The following is a 20,130-nucleotide window of genomic DNA, read 5'->3' as shown; positions in this document are numbered from 1 at the left end:
AAAAAAAAAAAAAAAAAAACTTTGTCCGACCCTATGCTGAAATTTCATGTTACCGGAAACACACTATCTTTTTTGTTTGGCCTAAGCGGTTTGATTTTAGGCTCTTGATGACTATTAAGTGTGAATTATTGTTTGTCTATATGTGCCTTCTGATTGGCTGGCAACCAGTGGATCTATAGCATGGGTCACCAGCCGTTTTGAAACTGAGAGCTGCTTCTTGGATATTGATTAAGGCCAAAAGGCTAGCAGTTTGATAACAACTTCTGACAATAAATCTGCACAAATTATTTGGGAGTAAATCATCATCTCAACGTCATTGCGCCCATTGTTATTTTCAAATATAGAATTTTCAAATTTACACCAGGGCAAGTGTGATTATAAAAGAGAACAACACAAAACATTGGATGCGCTATATATTTTTTTGGAATAGAAACACACCAAAAATGTCACCTCTCTGGTGAGCTAATACAGTATTAGAACAGGCCTGGGAGAACTCATTTGGTATTTGGGCGCTAGTTGGTGTCTGCGGGCAACATGTTGGTGACCCCTGCACCAACATTTTGGACCAAATTCGTTGTGTATCAAACTAGTAGCCCCTTCGACTTAATCAGTATCCAAGAAGCAGCACTCAGTTCCAAAAGTGTTGCTGACCTCTGCTGCACAGTAATGTTGACATCTGATTCTTTTCGTTTTAGACTCGACCACTACCAACCCACTTGGAATGGAATATCAGCCATGGTCTTGGCCAGATAATAGGCTTTCAGGCTGTACCAGTAGTTCAGATGCTCCCTCAGAAACACTGACATCTCCAGAGGAACTGAAATATAAGAAACGTGTATATTGATTGACAAAGTCACCAAAATGCCGACGTTGCCCCTGATACTCACAGGTTAACACAGTTGGCATGAGTGCTCCAAACATGAGGAAAAGCATTGAGAAGAAGAGAAATCCAGTGTTGTTAAGCACCTTGCTGGCATCATTACCAATGTTGAGATAGAGCAAGCCTATCAACACACCTATGACAATATGGGACATCAGTCTGAGGTGGGTCAAAACCTGAAAAATAAGAAAAAAAAAATACTTTGAAGTATGTCTATAATGTTACCAGTATATTTATGCTACATTTCCATCACAGAGTATTTGTATGCTGCTGTAATCAGTTACCTGGTCTCGACAAATAGTGATGAAGGTTCTCTTGAAGAGAATGCAGAACTGTGTCAGTGTGCTTGTAGCAAAAGTGTGTCTCTCTATGTGTCCAGTATCCTGAGCAAAATATGGACAGGTGGTCTTAGAGTGCCGTACATACCTTAAGAATTACAACAAATTTCCATGCAAACGTCATTAAGTTATCAGGGGTCGGAGATGTATGTTTAATATTTTAAAGCAGTAACATATACTTCTTCACCTTCTCCTTCTAACCAAGGAAATAAAAATAACCGTAACCCTTTCATGCACCCTGTATCCTGATATTTGATAAGTGGTCCACTGTAGTAACCACTGTCCTCGAAAGGGTTAACATACTGCTTCTACGACATATGACGCAAAGGCAATAATCCCAAATGTAGTTTTATCCTGAATTGATCTTCTCATTCTTGGTCATAATGTTCACTTTCTTTACTGCCCACCTTGGACTGCGCCGTGGTATAGACCAATGATCTATCATTACCACACTGGTTCTTCTTCTCTTCTGTTGCACACATTCCTCCTTGGACGGCTTCAAACAAAACGGGGTTCAAGTCTCCATACTCTCCTGATGCCACTTCAATGACTGAATCAGAATCAGCAAGATGTGATGTTAGTGAAAAGGAAAAAAATTAAGATGTTTGATGATCTCAAACAATTTACTGAGTAAAAATAGACCTACTGAAGTCTGCAGGGTTATGATAGGTCGGACAGTAAAGTCCCAGTCCCTTCAAATAGGGGATGAGGTAGGAGCCTGTGCCTTTGTAGATACACTGACCCTGACCAAGAATATAGAGCTGCGAAAGGACAGATGTATTCAATTAATAACATTTTGGGTGACTAAATTAGTACAAAACAAATTGAAAAACTTTGTGTGTGTGTGTGTGTGTGTGTGTGTGTGTGTGTGTGTGTGTGTGTGTGTGTGTGTGTGTGTGTGTGTGTGTGTGCGCGTGCGTGCGTGTCTCCACCCCATAACCAATTTAAGATTCACGGAGAAGCAAAATTCCTAAAAACTTTGGTAAACAATGAAGTCAAATCAATGTTTACACATAAATAGTATGGAAAAATAATCAACAAGGATTTCATTAACAGCAAAGAAAACATGATGCGAAATGCAAAAGTAAGGCGACAATCAAAAACAGGTTCACAGAATGAAGAAAGGCAGGGAACCGAATGAATGACTCATGTAACAAAAGTAACAGGACAGGGCAACTGAAGGATGATTGATTGGTGTTGCGAAAAAAAGTAACAAAAAACAAACAGATTAAAAAAAAAAAAGCCCCCGGGCATACAAAAGGGGGTCAAAACATTAAATTAAATCCTTGGTGGAACAATTACAAAACAACAGAGTTTATGATTATACAGTACCGTATTGGCTCGAATATAAGACGGTGTTTTTTGCGTTGAAATAAGACTGAAAAAGTGGGGGTCGTCTTATATTCGGGGTCTAGACATTATACCCATTCACGACGCTAGATCGTGCCAGATATCATTGAAGCAAATGCTGAACTTGACTCCCCAGGCCAAAGCGAACCCCTGTCACGAAGAATAAAAATAAAAATAGCGGTAGCACGAAGAAGAAAAATAAAAAATAGCCGTAAGAAAGAAAAGAGAAGAAAATAATAGAAGAGATAACAGAAAATGGAGAAATGTAGCGACAATCTGGAGAAAAGTGGGTCGAAGATCGGCCAGGTTAACCAGCAGCTGAGGAGAAGTTATGATGTAATTTACATTTCAAAAACCAGAAGCCATTCATTTACGAATGTGATGCACTTTAGTTTACATATTTAGAGGTTCAGATATTAAGATTTGAATGAGGCAAAATAACATGCTTTTTCTCTCAAATATATTGTTATAATCATTTGTTTCAGATGTAGTGTAATTATTTTCTGTATAAAATTAATTTGGTGTTCAAAAAGTCTTTTTTCAAACCTGAGTCTTGAAAAAGAGGGGCTCGTCTTATAATCATGGCCGTCTTATATTCGAGCCAATACGGTATGTAGTGATGTGCTACACGGGTCGAATCCCTGAAGCGTGTGCCGAGTAATCTAGGTGAGTGGTTCATGAACGGGGAGTCGAAGCGCGTGTTGATGACGTCAGTGGTGACGTTTGAAGCCCCGCGAAGGGGGTGTACCACGTGACTGATTCAGGAAATGATACGATAGGTTCGAGTGTTCGAAATAAACGACAAAGAAAAACGCTATGGATTCCCTTCATACCAACTTGCTATCACATATCTATGCACCCCTGCTTAATCAGTACCATGTGAAAGAGTTTGTTCAAAAGCAGGTGAAATTCTCTGTAAAAAAGAAACCACCTGAGTCCAAAAACTTTGGATAAAATATTGTTTTTAAATAAAAACGAATAAGCACTTTATTTTACCTCCTTATTTCACATTTTCACTTGTTGCATAAGCACAAACATATACAAAGTAACGCAGAACAATTCATGTAAAAACACTCCTCAAATACATATTATTATGTTTTCAGAGCATGATTTACACCCCACCATTTTATTGCATGCACCAAGCATGTTGTACATTTTCCTGTCCACATGATGGCGTAGTCGAGGAAATGATTCATCTTGAAGCCCGGAAGCGTGTGTGAAGTATTTCCCTGCAGGGCTTCACTGCTTTTTGGGGCTTCATTTTGCCATCACTAACGGTATGTATCGGTAAAGTACAATCCAAATTTTGCATTCATGTTTGAGTGAGTGCTCTTTTGTGAAATACTGTATACCTTGTCAAACATCTCAAAGAGTTTAGCACTTGGTTGGTGGATAGTGCAAATAATAGTCCTTCCTCCCAGCGCTAAAGAACGCATTAGGGACACTACCTGATAACATGACACGCTGTCCAAGCCACTGCGGAGAGAAACAAAGACACATGTTCAATGAGCACAGGGAAAGTGTGAGGAACAGAAACAGGCTCGCTCATCATTCATCTCAAACAGCAAGGGACCATATGAACTAGAACATGTGTTACTTATTGTGTTGTATTGTCATATTAATTCTTGTCATGACTTTTAGACATGTGGACGTGGATGACCAGTCAATTCTGCTGTTTGTGCATGTGCCCTATAGTTCATTTTTGAAGTGTCATGAGAGTGACTCGCTTTGGCGACCCTTGATGGGACAGGCTGAAAGTCACAGCATGTAACTAAAAAGATGAAATACGAGCACTGAATGTTGTTTTTTGATAGGTTTACTACTGTAGAGTAGACCCGGCACAAGCGCTGTCATCTAGTGGTGAATGGTGATATTACAACACATTGTTCTTCTCTTCTTAGAATATGGAGACATCCGAATGCACCCTGGGTTCTGACTTTACTTTTAAATGTAAGTAGACATTTTTGTATTTAATCTTAAGACATCACTCATAACAAAAGCTACATGAGGTCTGTCCAAATTCACAACGATTAGCACAGTCCACTAATTTGGACACAACTAAAGTGTTGAGTCATATGTGGGCTGCATGTTGCCCATCCCTGGCTGAATCCTCACGTAAGCCGTCATCAAATTTACCAAACACTGTCCTTTAACACTGATATGACAGACAATATATTGCTTCTGCTGGGATGGCAAAACAAAGACAATCAATGGTCAATTAATAACAGTGGCAAAGTATTGACAAATCCATTTGAAATATGGGAGAAAGTTCACTCGGCAGCAAAGACGGGCGTTCACAAATGTGGGAGCGGGGGGGGGGACTTCAGTCTAACTTCGCGGCTGGTGGCCAATAACTCTGGGAAACCAAAACGGTTAAGCTGTTTATTGTCCATAATAACAATCAAGTAAAAATCTCTCCACTACACTCGAGGAGTTATGAAAGGAGATCGAATGACTGAGTGTTGAATGGGACTGGATGATGAGTCGTGAGATGGGCTCAATGCAACCAAGAATGGAAAGTGTGTGAACACACTTGTGTGCACGTAGCGATTCGTCACCCCAAAACATTTCAATGACAACATTGATTAGACTCAACTAACATTACCTCAGCATCAACTACAAAAAATCTGAAATCATACCTCAACCCATATCGGGGACTACACACACGATCGTTTGCGACAATGTTGTAAATTGTGGTTTAAACAGTACTGTATTTACAATGTGAATTTGTGACATATGGTAATCTAAAGGCTACAAGATGACTTCAATATTTTTGGTGAAGGTTCATTTACATCTGTCAGCTTGCAATATTTTCAACATCTGACTCGTATTCCTTCAATTTGTGGCATTATCTTAACAAGTACACCTTATTATACACGGAGAGAAAATTATTCTGTCCCAAAGTGTAAAATGTGAACTGTTCAGTATTTTAACTGTGTCTCACCTGGTGGGCTCATCAAAAAACATGACTGGCGGATTGTTGACCAGCTCAAGGGCAATGGCGAGCCTTTTACACTGACCACCTGAAAGTGAGCTGGTACGAGTATGAGCACAGTCAAGAAGCCCCAAGGCAATCAGAATCTCGTTTACCTTTCAAACAAAAATGGACATCAACAAAGATAAAAATGAATGAGGGGAAACTCAGTCAGCATTAAGACACACACCCTCTTTGGTTAGCTAACTACCATATTTTCTGCACTATGAGGCGCTTCGGATTATAAGGCGCACCTTCAATGAATGGCCTATTTTAAAACTGTTTTCATAGATAGGGCGCACTGAATAGAAGCTACAATAGTGGCTGCGGTTGCACTATGTATGCACTAGATGGAGCAACGCTAAAGCAATACAATACTATACAGCTTTATTTATATTGAGCCTTCACAACTGCTGCACCTGTAACAAAGCCATTAGAACTGGTCACAAACACGGATATGAAACTTAGAATACAAATGGCATTACAAAACAATAAATGAAAGACAAAACTGATGAAGACAATTGACTCAACAAAAAGGCACACAAACCTCATGAGCTCACATCCACAAGGGGCTAAATATCCTTAGAAGTCTAACTTGTCTCCTTCTTCCTTTATTTAGTCAGTAGTTAACTCTGGTTTTGGTATTATCTTCGTTAATTGTCTGTTTGAGTTTGAGTTGGCGAATGCACATGTCAATTAGCGTCAAGCAGAGCCCTTTTAGGTTACAATTTGTTCCTGCTAATAATCACCACGAGATGGCATAGGAACACACTAACAGGGAAACAACTCAATGGGGAATATAAAGAGAATGTGACACCATATATAAGGTGCATCGGATTATAGGCCGCACTGTCGGCTTTTGAGAAAATTGACTGCTTTTAGGTGCGCCTTATTGTGCGGAAAATACAGTCCATTCAAAATGCTTCCAGCCTCAAACAAACAAATGACAATTTGGGGGCTTAGGATAGCGCTTGGCACTCCTTAGCAAATTAAATGAGAGTAGTGCTTTATAATTTACGCCATGAGTGGCTTCATGTCATGTGATCAAATTTTAGTTAACTGGCACATTGTTGTATGTAGAGTATTTTAATTTAAAGAGTAACTAGCATGTCAACATAACTTTTGAGTCTTTCATAAACTGCCAGAAATTGATACCCTGTGTACTTTGTCAACTTTTTCGAATTTACCAGTTCTTTCTTCACATCCACAGACTCATTGAGCTTCAAGTTGGCTGATACCTGTAACAGTGCACAAAAACAAACTTCACATCAGAAAAAACGCACACGATATAAATCCATCCATTTTCCAATCCGCTTTATCCTCACAAGGGTCGCGGGGGGCGCTGGAGCCTTATCCCAGCTGTCTTCGGGCAGTAGGCGGTGGACACCCTGAACCGGTTGCCAGCCAATCGCAGGGCACACAGAGACAAACAACCATCCGCGCTCACACTCACACCTGGGGACAATTTCGAGTGTTCAATCAGCCTGCCATGCATGTTTTTGGAATGTGGGAGGAAACCGGAGGACCCGGAGAAAACCCACGCAGGCACTGGGAGAACATGCAAACTCCACACAGGAAGGCCGGAGCCAGGATCGAACCCATGACCTCTGCACACGATATAAATCTTTAAATATAATCTGTTCCTGCTTACCATCATGGCTTCTCGTGCAGTGAGATGTGGCAGCAGCATGTCTTGCTGCATGATATAGCAAGACATTTTCCGAAATGACCTCAGGTCCCTGGGTCTCCCATTTACAAAGATTTGACCCTTCATTCCCGTTTCCCTGATCAGAGTAAAGGATATAATCATTTGGGACTGAAAAATATTAAAGTACAAGAAATATAACACATAAAACAGTACATGGATAAAAGTTAGCACATGTGAATGATGATGATGATGATGATGATTATTATTATTATTATTATGATTATTATTATTATATGCCTTTTAACCCTTTCAGGACTACCGTGGACAGCTTATCATGTTATCAGGCCACAGAGTGCATGAAAGGGTTAACCCTACTTGGTACTCGAGAAAGAGCTGATTTTACTCATAGCAAAGAAAGATAAAGCTTTATAGCTTTACAGGAGTTTTAGCTCACCTGTATCCTGCCAAAATGTTCATTAAGGTAGACTTTCCAGCACCTGAGGGACCCATGATTCCTACAAGCTCCCGACTGCAGAATTTCCCAGAGAGGCATTTCAGTAAGGCTTTAAATCCTAATAAAAAACATGGCACTGATCAGTTACGGATTTATATACTGTATGCCGGAAGAGTAAATGAAAACCTCTCGGTACAGCAGAGACACAATACGCATTTCATTTAATTACACTGCAAATAGATACCGAGCTGCGCGAATATATGTGTGGTGGATTTCAGACGTATTTCCTTCATAAATATCTGAACAGTGGGCATCAAACCTTATGAATCATTGTATGATATATTTAAAATCATTCCACCTGGATGGCCCAGCCAAAGTTTGGGGGGAGGGGGGCACACGGACAATCAGTTGTTGGGGTGGTTTCCAAGTGCCCACTTCATGTCAAGACTCCAGTGTGAGATGAGCACGCAGCATTTTAAGGGAACGGAATGAGCAGTTTCAATGAGTCATGACTGACGTCGGCTGTGATGGCTCCCACAGCGGCGCAGCCCTCCTTTTCAAGGATCCGCTGCTCATATGAGAAATTATCAACAATGGGTCTAATTCACCTCCGCACTGATCATAGCGTGGAGACTATTCTTTTCCAGAACGAGTAACAGAAGATTGATCGTACAACTACAGAAGGACCAAATAAATAGTCACCATCACCAATGTTATACTTTCATCTGTTTGATTATACACACAGGCCATCATTTTCAAAGTGTCAGAATATCATATTGAGTAAACTTGGCACCTACGCATTCAAATGTCAACAAAAATCAAACTAGTGTGCATGTACAGTGTGACAGATAATTTCTCAATACACTGCAGTACTGCTCGCTTAAAATTAAATTGTCCTTAAAAAAAGTTATCATTTTCTCCTCGTGCTTGTTTTGATTTTCTTCGGGTAATCCTGCCTCCTCTCACGTTCCAAAAACTGTTAAGTGTGAAAATGAGAATGAATGGTTGTGTATATTTATTTTCTAGTGATTGTCTGGTGCAGTCTCGCCCAAAGTCAGGTGGGGCAGGCTCCAGCTCACCCGTGATCCGAATGAGGACAAGCAGGATTAAACAAAAAAAAAAAAAGGGTGGATGGATGTTGGTGATGTTTTAATTTGATGCTTTATTTGTCATATTCACACTTCAGTTAGGGTCTATAAATCATTATTAATCCATTCAAAACATGTACAGATGAAAGGATTAAGAAAGACTACATTCAAGTTAAAGCAACATTCATTTATTCATTGATTTTCCGACCCGCTTCATCCTCACTAGGGTCGCGGGGGGTGCTGGAGCCTATCCCAGCTGTCTTCGGGCACTAGGCGGGGGGACACTCTGAATCGGTTGCCAGCCAATCGCAGGGCACACAGGGACGAACAACCATCCACGCCCACACTCACACCAAGGGACAATTTCGAGTGTTCAATCAGCCTGCCATGCATGTTTTTGGAATGTGGGAGGAAACCGGAGTACCCGGAGGAAACCCACGCAGGCCCGGGGAGAACATGCAAACTCCACACAAGGAGGCCGGAGCTGAAATTGAACCCGATACCTCTGCATTGTGAAGTCGACGTGCGAACCACTGGACTACCGGGCCGCCCTAAAGCAACATTTTTACATTAAAAAAAAAAAAAACTCCTCCCTTTGACATTCGGGGATTTTGAGTTTCTCTGTGGGTGTATTTCATATTTAAAGCAAGTTCACTCAAGTGCTGTGAACCCTTTGCCTCAAGCTGATCAACTCGTTAGTAGAAAAATACTTTTAACTTTAACAGGTTTTTTCTTAAGTGATCAGTATACAACTCCCATATGGCAGTGACTTCCACTGCTAAGTCACAGACAGAAAACTGAACTGAAACGAAAGACTTATTGTGCATCCTATGTTGGACTTGAGTTTGACAGGCATGTGGCAGAAACGTGCAGTAACCTTGTGCCATATATATTTCATTTGGAATATGTGTTGTAAAGACAGTGAAGTGTAAACTGTGTGATTTGTAATCAAGTGTGGGACAAAGTACTGTACGGAATCACAAATTCTGTAGGTAGTGAGGAATTGGTTGTTGAGGCATCGTGCTTTCAAGCCGGTATGTCACTGAGAGGCGAATGCAGCGAATTTTGGGTTTCGTTGAGGTTTGTAAAAGGTTGCAAACAGTTTTACTTGTCGGAAACACTGTTTCTCTTGCCAAGGAAAATTTCAACGTTGTCTTACGAACACTGGCAAGGATTCGCAAACCAGTCGTATGCATTTGTGAGCAGTCGAAAGACGTGTCGCCAAAGTTCTTTTTGATCTGTTAATGCTAGAGACCATGTGAGCATGTTGCCAATATAATAATAATAATAACAATAATAATAATAATAATACATTTTATTTATAAGCGCCTATCTGTCAAAACACTCAAGGACACTTTACAATCAAAAACAAGAACAAAAAAAACCACAGATAAAATTATAAATATTAAAAGAGGAGATTAATTTAAACTGAGTATGTCAGCGCATTTGGCGCTCAGTGAGATCAACGCCCGTCAATGTTCCCTTGAAACTACACGCATAGCCAATCACGTACAGTTCTCGCACGGGAAAATGTATGCAGCGCATCCCCACCAAAAACTCAAACCTGCGCTGTATTGGCAGTTTGCATTTTCAAATTTGCCTCATAAAAAGACATTGACAACTTGCTTTGGTTTACGGAGGAGGGGAAAGAAAACGGAGTCAATAAAGGCAAAATTTCAGAAATGAGCACCGGTGTCGACACTTCTTGCTCAGGATATTATTATTAATATTGTAAGTTTTTGTTAAATTTTTAATTATTATCATTTTATATTTGAGCATTATATTCTTTTATGTTACAGTTACCTAAATTATATTCTGTTTAAAACTCCCTCAACATACAATATTATTATTTGTTGTAGTAGAAGTTGTAGTTGTGATAATAATAATAAGTGAATAAAAATAGTTGGAATGTGTTTCATAGTTGGAGAGGCAGCAGTGTGTAGCGTTTGTGCTGTCCACCGGTGATCTCACCAATCCCCTCAGAACAAACCCAGGGAAAAAGAACCCCGATGCTTGAGTGAGAAAGTATCTCTGCACAATTGAAGCATTTTAGCGCGGCGTACGTATGACGTGCCAACGGGCAATGAGTTCTTGCAGCTCAGCGCTGCCTTGCGTCATCAAAGCATGAGACGCGAATGAGCACGCTTTGATGCTTCAGTCCAAGCCGTAGCCAGTCATTTCGATGCCCGTCAATCAGCGTCCCGCCACCCTACTACTTTTGCTCATTTTTGACATTTTGTCTAGCTTTGAAAATCTGTTGCAATGCTCTAACAGTCTCGAAGTTATACTAATATTTACAACCAAAGACTTAGAATATTAATGTTTAGCTTCATTTGATCTGTGAATGAGAGAAAATTCTCATATTTACCGGGCTAAGTAAAGTCCTTAAAATCCTTCTTGAGGATGATTGTCTAACCTTTTCGAGCCTTTTTATAGTCACACATTATTGACGAAAAGTGTCTTCAATGTCACCCTTCACTTCATATATTTTGGATCATAAAAAATTAGGCATAAAGAGGAAGGGAATGACTAGCCTACTTTGCAAAATGCCTGTTTGGATGAGTTTAACCCTATGAGGGACAGCGGTTACTACAGTGGACAGTTTATCATGAATTCAGGTTACAGGGTGCATGAAAGGACAGAAATAGCAAAAGAGCGCGGTGAAGCAATTCGTGAAAGGGGAATTTGAAAACTGCACGAATCTGCAAGTAATAGTAATCATGTGTTTTCTGTTAAATTCATTTCACACAATTCCTTTCCATTTTATCAAAATCCATCTTCGGTAGTGAAAGTAAACGCCCCTCAAGACAGAGGCGACCCCTGATTTTCAACAAGATTTGTGAGATGTAGACGAATCAGCATTCGCCCCCTTCGAAAGCAGTCCGGCTCAGTGAGATACGTCCGGAAGCAGTTTGAGTGAAAATGGGAATGCACTTCATAAATGCAACCAGTGGAGGCACTGTGGATTCGCTCTCAATTACTTTGCGCTTTGAAGAGCATCAGTAATACCAGTTTAGCGATTTGAGACAATTTTTCAACAAAATGCGGTCGAACATTGACATACGTAGGGGAAAAGTGCTTTTAAAATGTATCTAAATATCAGATTTTTAAATTAAAATTGTTTTTGAAAAACAGACGAATGGATGTCTTAACAATATGGTTGTATGACAAAAGAATTTAATGTGCATTACCTCTCCTTCTACAGCACGATCCTTCTTGAATGGTGTAAGAGATGTCAATAAACTCAAGATCCACAGGTGAGCGTTTGGGCAGATGGGTGAAGCGCTGTGCTTCTTTCAGCTGGTTCTCAACCTTCTTTTGCTTCAACATGGACGCCTCCTGCTGCTGAGTACCTCCATTACAAATGATACTGTCCTCCATGGAAATACCCACAGAGTCAGGTTCCAGCGCCTTGTTCTCCATACTCGTCTTCTGTGAGCGTGAGATAATGGAGAAAGAGAGAATAAGCCTCAAAATATGAAGTGAGCTATGGTTAAAAAAAAACAAAAAAGGCAAATGTTCCAAGTTAAATTGATATTGTTATTCTTGATCATTTGGTGAATATGCCTGGGATAGGATAGTTTTAGAATGCACTTCCACCCTCCTGTAAGGAGCAGAAATATGTACTGAAACTCTTGATCGCAAGCTCACATCAAAATGGAGATATAATCTACAGAGCAACTGTACAAGCGGTTCCCAAGTCTGAGGTGGTACAGTAATTTGTCCTCGTTGAGGCAGAGGTCTCATCTAATCTTTCATGGAGGTTCTTAATCCTCTCGGGGATTAAAATCAATTTTATTTTCCAGCCTTGATCTGTTGAGAGAAGGAGGGGCTACAGTTACCTCCTTGGGAAAAATCTGCAGACTCATGTCCAATAACAAGGCAAGCTAATGTATGGGAAATGAGCACTCCTTCACTTGCCCTCCACTTCACACTTACACACTCATTTGACTGACAGCGTGGAGTGGGAGGTCTGAACCTTCTCTGTTAGGTAACACAAGTGTTCTGATGGAAGGCGCAAACAGGGTAGACACAATTTCATGCCAACATGTCACGAGTCAACCCGGATAGTCCTCTGGACGAGAGGCGGGGTTCGCAGAGAAAAGAACTCAATGGCCCAAGGTCACACCACCTCAGGTGCACTTTTAGGCTTCAAAATCAATTGCAATTTGTCGCATCAACTACACACACTTTCACAAAATTGTTAGTACCTCTCTGCGAGTGAAAGAAAACACCATAGTGATTATAGAAGTCACCTGAATCTGACAAAAGTAGTCATAAAAAACAATTTCATGTGAACATTAACTCATGAAAATCAGATATTTCTTTAAAATAGAAAAAAACCCAGAAGTGTATTCACTAATTAGCATCACAAATGTCTTCTAATCAGTCAGTCGGCCTAATTAAGGTGGATAAGTAGTCAGTGTGCTGTTTGGTAAACATGGTGTGAACTAAACACAAAAAAATGGAGCCGAGGAAGTGAAAGAGGGAGTCGTCTCCGGAGATTAGAAAGAAAATAATAGACAAGCCCGGTAAAGCCAAAGGTCCGACAAACTTTTCCAAAATGGACCACCCTAGCCTACAGCCTCTCTCATAAGTGGTGAGCCCATGAAAGGGGGACCCAAATAACCCTTTCAGGCTGCCTCCAAACACGGATCCAGAGGGGCACCCCAGTGACCCAGGTCCGGGCAAGGGGAAACATATTTCAATGCTTGTGGTCATCAGTGGGGTCTTTGAGCCGCACTTTTTCTGGTCCCTCACCGAGGGTCTGCAATGGTGCCCCTGGTGGTGGCATGAAGGCAAAGCCCCAGACAGTTCCAGTGTCAGCTCCTTGGGTTAATGGGACACACAAACCCCGACATCTCATCATGTGTGCAGTATGTGTGCGTGTGTGTGTGTGTGTGTGTGTGTGTGTGTGTGTGTCATAAAAAACAATTTCATGTGAACATTAACTCATGAAAATCAGATATTTCTTTAAAATAGAAAAAAACCCAGAAGTGTATTCACTAATTAGCATCACAAATGTCTTCTAATCAGTCAGTCGGCCTAATTAAGGTGGATAAGTAGTCAGTGTGCTGTTTGGTAAACATGGTGTGAACTAAACACAAAAAAATGGAGCCGAGGAAGTGAAAGAGGGAGTCGTCTCCGGAGATTAGAAAGAAAATAATAGACAAGCCCGGTAAAGCCAAAGGCTATCAGACTAATTCCGGGCAGCGTGATGTTCCTGTGACTACAATTGAGTGTGTGTGTGTGTGTGTGTGTGTGTGTGTGTGTGTGTGTGTGTGTGTGTGTGTGTGTGTGCGCGTGCGCGCGTGCGTGCGTGCGTGTGTGTGTGTGTGTGTGCGTGTGTGCGCGCGTGTGTATGTGCGCGCGCGCGCGTGTGTGTGTGCGTGTGTGTGTGTGCGTGTGTGTGTGTGTGTGTGTGTGTGTGTGGTTAATTTTCATGAAAATTGTATTTATGAATAATTTTGTCATGTTCTCGTTAATTTTGCCCATGTGCATAGCTGTATTAACATTTCAAAACAAATGGCTTCCTCTGCCCTGCCAAATTGGTGGATAAAAGTAAGAATGACAAGATGTTTCATTTGACTGGATTCAAAAAAAAAAATCTTCATTTGCAGATGTTGACTAAAGCTCTTAGATGAAGGAAACCATCAGTAGGATGAAAGGACTAATCTGCCTAACATGTTTTGCTACAATCAGGGACACTTTGATATGTGTAATTCATAAAACGATGTGTTTTTTACAGGTTTTAAAAAAGGTTTTGCCCCCCCCCACACACACACACACACACACACACACACAATGGAATGTGAAACTTTCAGGAACGATTCCTGAAATAACCTGACATGAACCATGCCAACGTTTCTTCTGTGGGGAAGGAAAACTCTGCACTCAATGGCCTCTCTAACCTTAAGGTCAGCAAACCACATGTGCTGTCCAGGAACAAGAAATCCGTCAGTGAGAGGAAGAAAAATATTTGCAATCATGTTTATATTCATCATGGGATTATCACTGGAACCCGAAATCAAAAGTGCAATCTCACAAATCCATTTTGCCACAATAAATAATTGTAATGGCATTGAAGGAACCAAGAAGCATTCTTCCTACTTTTCCCGCTAACAGGCAGTAATGATGATAACTTTTGACTCTTAATGAGGAAGATGTGTTTATGTTCTTATTTATTACAAAGTTGCAGCTTTAAGGGCCACCTGGTGATCGACTGGTTAACATGTCGGCCTCAGAGTGCAGAAGTGCAGGGTTCGATTCCGGCTTCAGCTTTCCTGTGTGGAGTTTGCAAGTTCTCCCCGTGCCTTTGTGGGTTTACTCCGGGAACTCCAGTTTCCTCCCATATTCTAAAAACATGCCTGGCAGGTAATGGAACACTCTAAATTGTCCCTCGGTGTCATTGTGAGCGCAGATGGTTGTTTGTCTGTGTGTGCCCTGCGATTGTCTGACAACCACTTCAGGGTTTACCCCGCCTACTGCCCGAAGACAGCTGGGATAGGCTCCAGCACGCCCGCGACCCTTGTGAGGATACGCAGTTTAGAAAATGGATGAATGGGAGGGACTGATAGCTGCTTTAAAAAAAAAAAAAAAGTCAATTTCATGTGCGACAAACAAAAAGCAGCAAGTTTGGTGAAGATGCAGACAAAAGAGCCCAGCCTACCAAGATGAAAACCGTATTTTTTGCACTATATGGAGATTCGGATTATAAAGCGCATCTGGTTTATCATGCATTTCTTCTCCTGTTCTTCTGCTGTGAAGCTACTTTTGTACATAGGGGAAAATGCGACAATATCGGCAAACGCCATCGCGATAAGTTGTAGCTTCCATATGTCAGCCAATCACAAGCCCTGGTGCTTACACATTCACGAGCAAACTCCAAGTTAATCTACCGCGCATGTTGTCTCATCATGTCCAAAACATTTTAGACTTGGGCTGATCCTAATTCACATCCTGGACGACTTGCAGCTATGAATGGAACATTGAATTCTTCAGCCTGTCAGAAAATCCTGCAGGCAAACATTTGAATATTAGTTTGTGCCTTCATCACCTCACAACTTGACTACTGCAATAGTCGTCTGCTCTATGGCTCTATGGCTTACCCGCCAAAGATCTCGACAAACTTCAACACATCCAAAATTCTGCTGCCCGTCTCCTCACCCACTCCCGCACCAGAGACCACATCACCGCAGTCTTCCAACACCTTCGCTGGCTCCCCATCCAACAACGAAACCAGTTTAAAATTCTTCTCATCACCTTTAAGGCTCTTCACCACCTCGCCACCTCCTACCTCACTGACCTCCTTCACCATCAGACCCCACCTGCAGTTTTCGATCTGCCCATACCGACCTCCACACCCCTCCCATCCGAACTTAGCACAGGACCTGGGGAGACAGAGGCTTCTCTATCGCCGCCCTCCCCCTCATCACCCCAGACACAATCACACAGTCCCCTCTTTTAAAACGGCACAAAAATCGCACCTGTTTACATCTGCTTTTAACCCGTAATTACACAATCTATTGTTTAACTCATTCAGGGACAGCGGTTACGACAGTGGACAGCTTATCATGTTATCAGGTTCCAGGATGCATGAAAGGGTAAACATAATCTCTCCATTTTACACACCGTTGCACCCATATAGTTTTTAATGTTACGATTGTCTTCCTTTGTGATTTCATGACGTCTCATTTGTTGTTCGTTTTTTTTTTTTTGTCTTAACCTCGTAAAGTGCCTTTGAGTGTTTTTTTAAAGCGCTACACAAATAAAATTATTGTTATTATTATTATTATTATTATTATTATTATTATTAAGGGTAGTACTGTACAACCAAATTTGGTTTCAGGTGAAGTGACTTTTTCATGCACAGATGGGTTTGAACTGACTACAAAGTTGGGCTAAACAGTTTTAATACTTTAAGATGCTACTACTATGGTAATGAACAGTATTTAGCAGTTAACTTGAGATGTGTGAAGTGATTCTGATGTTATATAACATGAGAAGGCTGAAACACTGTGTGTTAAAATCAGACCAAGCAAAGTAGGTTAACAGTGCAGATCTCCCATGACTTTGTAAGCCCATGACTTCCTCAGCTGAGGAAGCTGAAATGGGGAAAGAAAAAAAAAAAGAAGCATTTCTTTATGCAAGCTACAGTATCTGCATAAACCTTGAGATGCAAATTTTAATAGGTCTTTGTCTTTGGGAGTAGTTTTACTCATACAGTGAGACTTAGATCTTATCAACAAGAATGTGATAAGTCCCAACTGAGTTTATAAGAATGGACTGCTCCTTTATTTCAGACACACACTATTTACAGGTCAAATAATCGAAGAAAATAAAGTGGACTGGCAAATAGATCATGACAGGCTTAGTCGATTTGAATTTGCCAACAAGCCACCTTGTTGAGATGGCTTCACTTACTTATTACAAGTCATTCAATCCAAAACAAAGACACATTTTTACATTTCTATTGACAACAAATAAAAACAAATAATTGGTCATATAACGGGTAACTCGTGTGACTTTAAGTATCTTCTTCAAGATGAGACTTAAAAAAAAAAAGCATTCACAACAACAACAGAAAAACGACTTCAAGTTAATTTGAAAATTAGATGGTGATCTTACATTATTTGTTGTCAAGTATGAAGTCCGAGTTTCGTAATGGTCCTGACTTGAGTCTTCGGTTTCCAGCCGAGAGTGTTTTACACCATCTCTGCTCGCTGGGCCGCAGCTGACAGGGCACATTGGTACAGGAGGGACGTGGGCGGGGGTGTCAGCTCGGTGTACACTTGGTAGGTGGATAATGTAGGTGGCTGGAGGAGGGGCCGTTCTAACATACCTGAGTCACATGAAGAATTAAACAACACCTCTTAGAAATGTCACTTCATGCCATTCTTACCTTGATCAATGGCGACTGATGTGGGCTCACATTTACATAAAATGTATTTCTACTACCTGTTAATAGTACTGTATTTCAATGACAGCGTCACACAAAGGTACAATATGAGGTTTACCTAATGCGGAAGTTCCCATCGGCAGGTCAAACTAAATGTCGTGTTTGCCCATTCAAAATTACACAGACTAATGAGAGCTTTGTATGTGGAGCCGTTTCATTCATATTGGCATAAACTGTTGAATTATAGAGAAAGTAGAAATGATCCCAAAATGGTCCTGAAACTCTCAAGTTTGTCTAAGGCCTATTACGGTCTTGCCTTTTGAATAGTTTTTCAACTGTCATCGGGAGCTTTTATTTCTACACTTACAATTTTACAATGATACTAGATGTTGTTAAAAAAAAAAATCCACAAATAAAGAAAAGCTGTCTGATTATAATGATTATAATTTTAACTGCAGTTGGACTTATAAAGAGCTAAAGAGAAAATGCAAAAACAAAACATGAAGAACCCCAGGTGGTTGGATGGAGGAAGACAAGGTAAGGCTAATTAAAATCATTTTTTAAATGGGCGCACAGAAACGAGGAGAACACTAAGAAAATGGCTTCAAGTAATGTAAGCTGATTTTCTTATCGTGCAGCCAAGTGGCAGCCAGCAAGACTCCACATTTTAATGAATCTCTTAAGGCAATTTATGAGCTTCTGTAGGTGCTGCTGTTTTGAACAAACAGCAAACTGTTACTGAGCAGTAATGGTCTGGTAAATTGTATAGTCACATTTATAATTATTTAATATTTTGACACAAATTTTGGTTGTATTGTTACCAGTAGTAGAATTTTCAATTGTAACTTCCGTTTTAAGAGACCTCTCAATACTATGAATGACTCCCTATCAGTGAGTTTAAATGCCTCGAGGTATGTTTCAAGGTGTAGCTGCTATGACACATCATGTGGAAGTCAGAGTCACAGTTGAATTCCTCAGTGGTGGGGAATGTGGCAAAAAGACAAGCCACAACTTGTCCGCAAGAGTCTTCTATCTCCAAGACTGAGTGTGTAGCTAAATGCTCCCAATACCCATTTAGACATCAAAACTCTATCCAACGTATATTTGGACTCTTTTATTTTTTATCTTGCTTTTGGTCCGCGTAGCTCTCATTCGTACCAAAGTCCCTCTAACATGCCAAAGGGGAAACCTTCCCCACAGGGGAAACGTTCTCCACTAAACATCTGTTGTCAGCCAGTCGTAATGAGACACTTAAATCTAATGTCTTCCATGTGATGTTGTAGAGGTGTGTCAATCACACAGCCTCCACAACATCCAGAGCCTATAGGAATTCTGAGCAGATCTCATCCACATGCAGGGACCCGGACTTAGTTGCCTCAAAGGAAGACATATCGGTGAAATTGGGCAGTTGGCAATTGGGAAATGGGGCACTGATTCCCCTTCCTGAGATGCTGGGCAGTGGACCAAAATTTCCTCGAAGTCGTCCAGAAGTCGTTTTCCAACACCCCACCAAGCTCCCCCCCACACCCAAGTTTTTGCCTCAGTGATTGCCAAAGTTGCGTTTGGCTTGGCCAGCCTGCACCCATCAGCTGCCTCCAACAGTGGTCCACCCAGTCTTAATGTCCCCTACTTCCCCCCAGGACATGGGTTAAGGTCTATCTGAGGTGGGAGTTGAAACTCTTTCTGACAGAGAACTCTAATAAACATTCCCAGTCAACCATCACAATACGTTTCTGTATGCCAGGTTGGCCCGAAATCTTCCCCAACCATCAGCGCCAACACATCACATGGTATGATTAGTTGAAAGCTTCGCCTCTCTCTTCACCCGAGTGAGTGGAAGTGAGTCCAATCCCTCTCAAAAGGACTGATACCAGAGACCAAGCTATGTGTCGAGGTGAGCCTGACTATGTCTAGCTGGAGCTTCATGATCTTGCGTAAAGGCTGGCATTCCTTCCCTGCTAGAGAGGTGACATTCCACATTCACAAAGCCAACTTCTGCAACTGTAAATCAGACCACCAATGTCCAAGTCTTTGGTGACAACCTTGGGCCGCCGCCCAGCTCACATTACACCCAACGCCTACAGTAGGGTGGTCCACATTTTCATGGCAAAAAAAAAAGTTTGTCGGATTCGTCGGGCCGGGTCGGAATTCTTGTCGATACTATGGTACAAGGTTCTGTGCAAAATTTCATTCCGATCTGATGATATTTTCCCGTCCCGCAAAGCGGCCAAAGTTTCCACCATAACAACTGGTCTCAATAGGGTGAACATGTGTATTTTAACCGTGTATTTTGCCATGCGTGACACTGGCTGGGCTGAATGTTGCCCGAACGATCACCTCCTGACTAACTAACCATTCCATCGCTGCTCTCAGCAGCCGGAGACAAACTCAAACGCACGCCTAACACACAACGGTCACCTACTGGCGAGCTAATATCTTTCAATTGAAGTCGAGAATCGCCGGAATTCTTACTGGACGCTGAGCTGAGGACGCTTTTCG

The 20,130-nt window shown here is 41.2% G+C and overlaps 1 protein-coding gene across 1 annotated transcript in view; it reads right to left on the bottom strand.

Annotated features, from left to right (window-relative positions):
• LOC109510814 (ATP-binding cassette sub-family G member 4-like) overlaps nucleotides 1-18,050 on the bottom strand; it is a 26,515-nt gene extending 8,465 nt beyond the window's left edge. The window contains exons 1-12 of the mRNA XM_019861415.1: nucleotides 17,361-18,050; nucleotides 11,924-12,164; nucleotides 7,645-7,762; nucleotides 7,194-7,326; nucleotides 6,730-6,780; nucleotides 5,513-5,658; nucleotides 3,921-4,044; nucleotides 1,865-1,979; nucleotides 1,626-1,768; nucleotides 1,165-1,263; nucleotides 888-1,056; nucleotides 717-817 (exon numbers count right to left, since the gene is read on the bottom strand). Of these exons, the coding sequence (XP_019716974.1) occupies nucleotides 717-817; nucleotides 888-1,056; nucleotides 1,165-1,263; nucleotides 1,626-1,768; nucleotides 1,865-1,979; nucleotides 3,921-4,044; nucleotides 5,513-5,658; nucleotides 6,730-6,780; nucleotides 7,194-7,326; nucleotides 7,645-7,762; nucleotides 11,924-12,164; nucleotides 17,361-17,480 (1,560 nt within the window). The 5' untranslated portion in view covers nucleotides 17,481-18,050. The remainder of the gene's footprint in view (nucleotides 1-716; nucleotides 818-887; nucleotides 1,057-1,164; nucleotides 1,264-1,625; nucleotides 1,769-1,864; nucleotides 1,980-3,920; nucleotides 4,045-5,512; nucleotides 5,659-6,729; nucleotides 6,781-7,193; nucleotides 7,327-7,644; nucleotides 7,763-11,923; nucleotides 12,165-17,360) is intronic.
• Between the last annotated feature and the right edge of the window lie 2,080 nt (nucleotides 18,051-20,130).

This window comes from Hippocampus comes, unplaced genomic scaffold (assembly GCF_001891065.2).
Source record: "Hippocampus comes isolate QL1 unplaced genomic scaffold, H_comes_QL1_v1.1 scaffold122, whole genome shotgun sequence".
Lineage (NCBI taxonomy): Eukaryota > Metazoa > Chordata > Actinopteri > Syngnathiformes > Syngnathidae > Hippocampus > Hippocampus comes.
The sequence above is the reverse complement of the archived record's forward strand: the minus strand, read 5'-3'. Positions and strand labels throughout refer to the sequence as shown.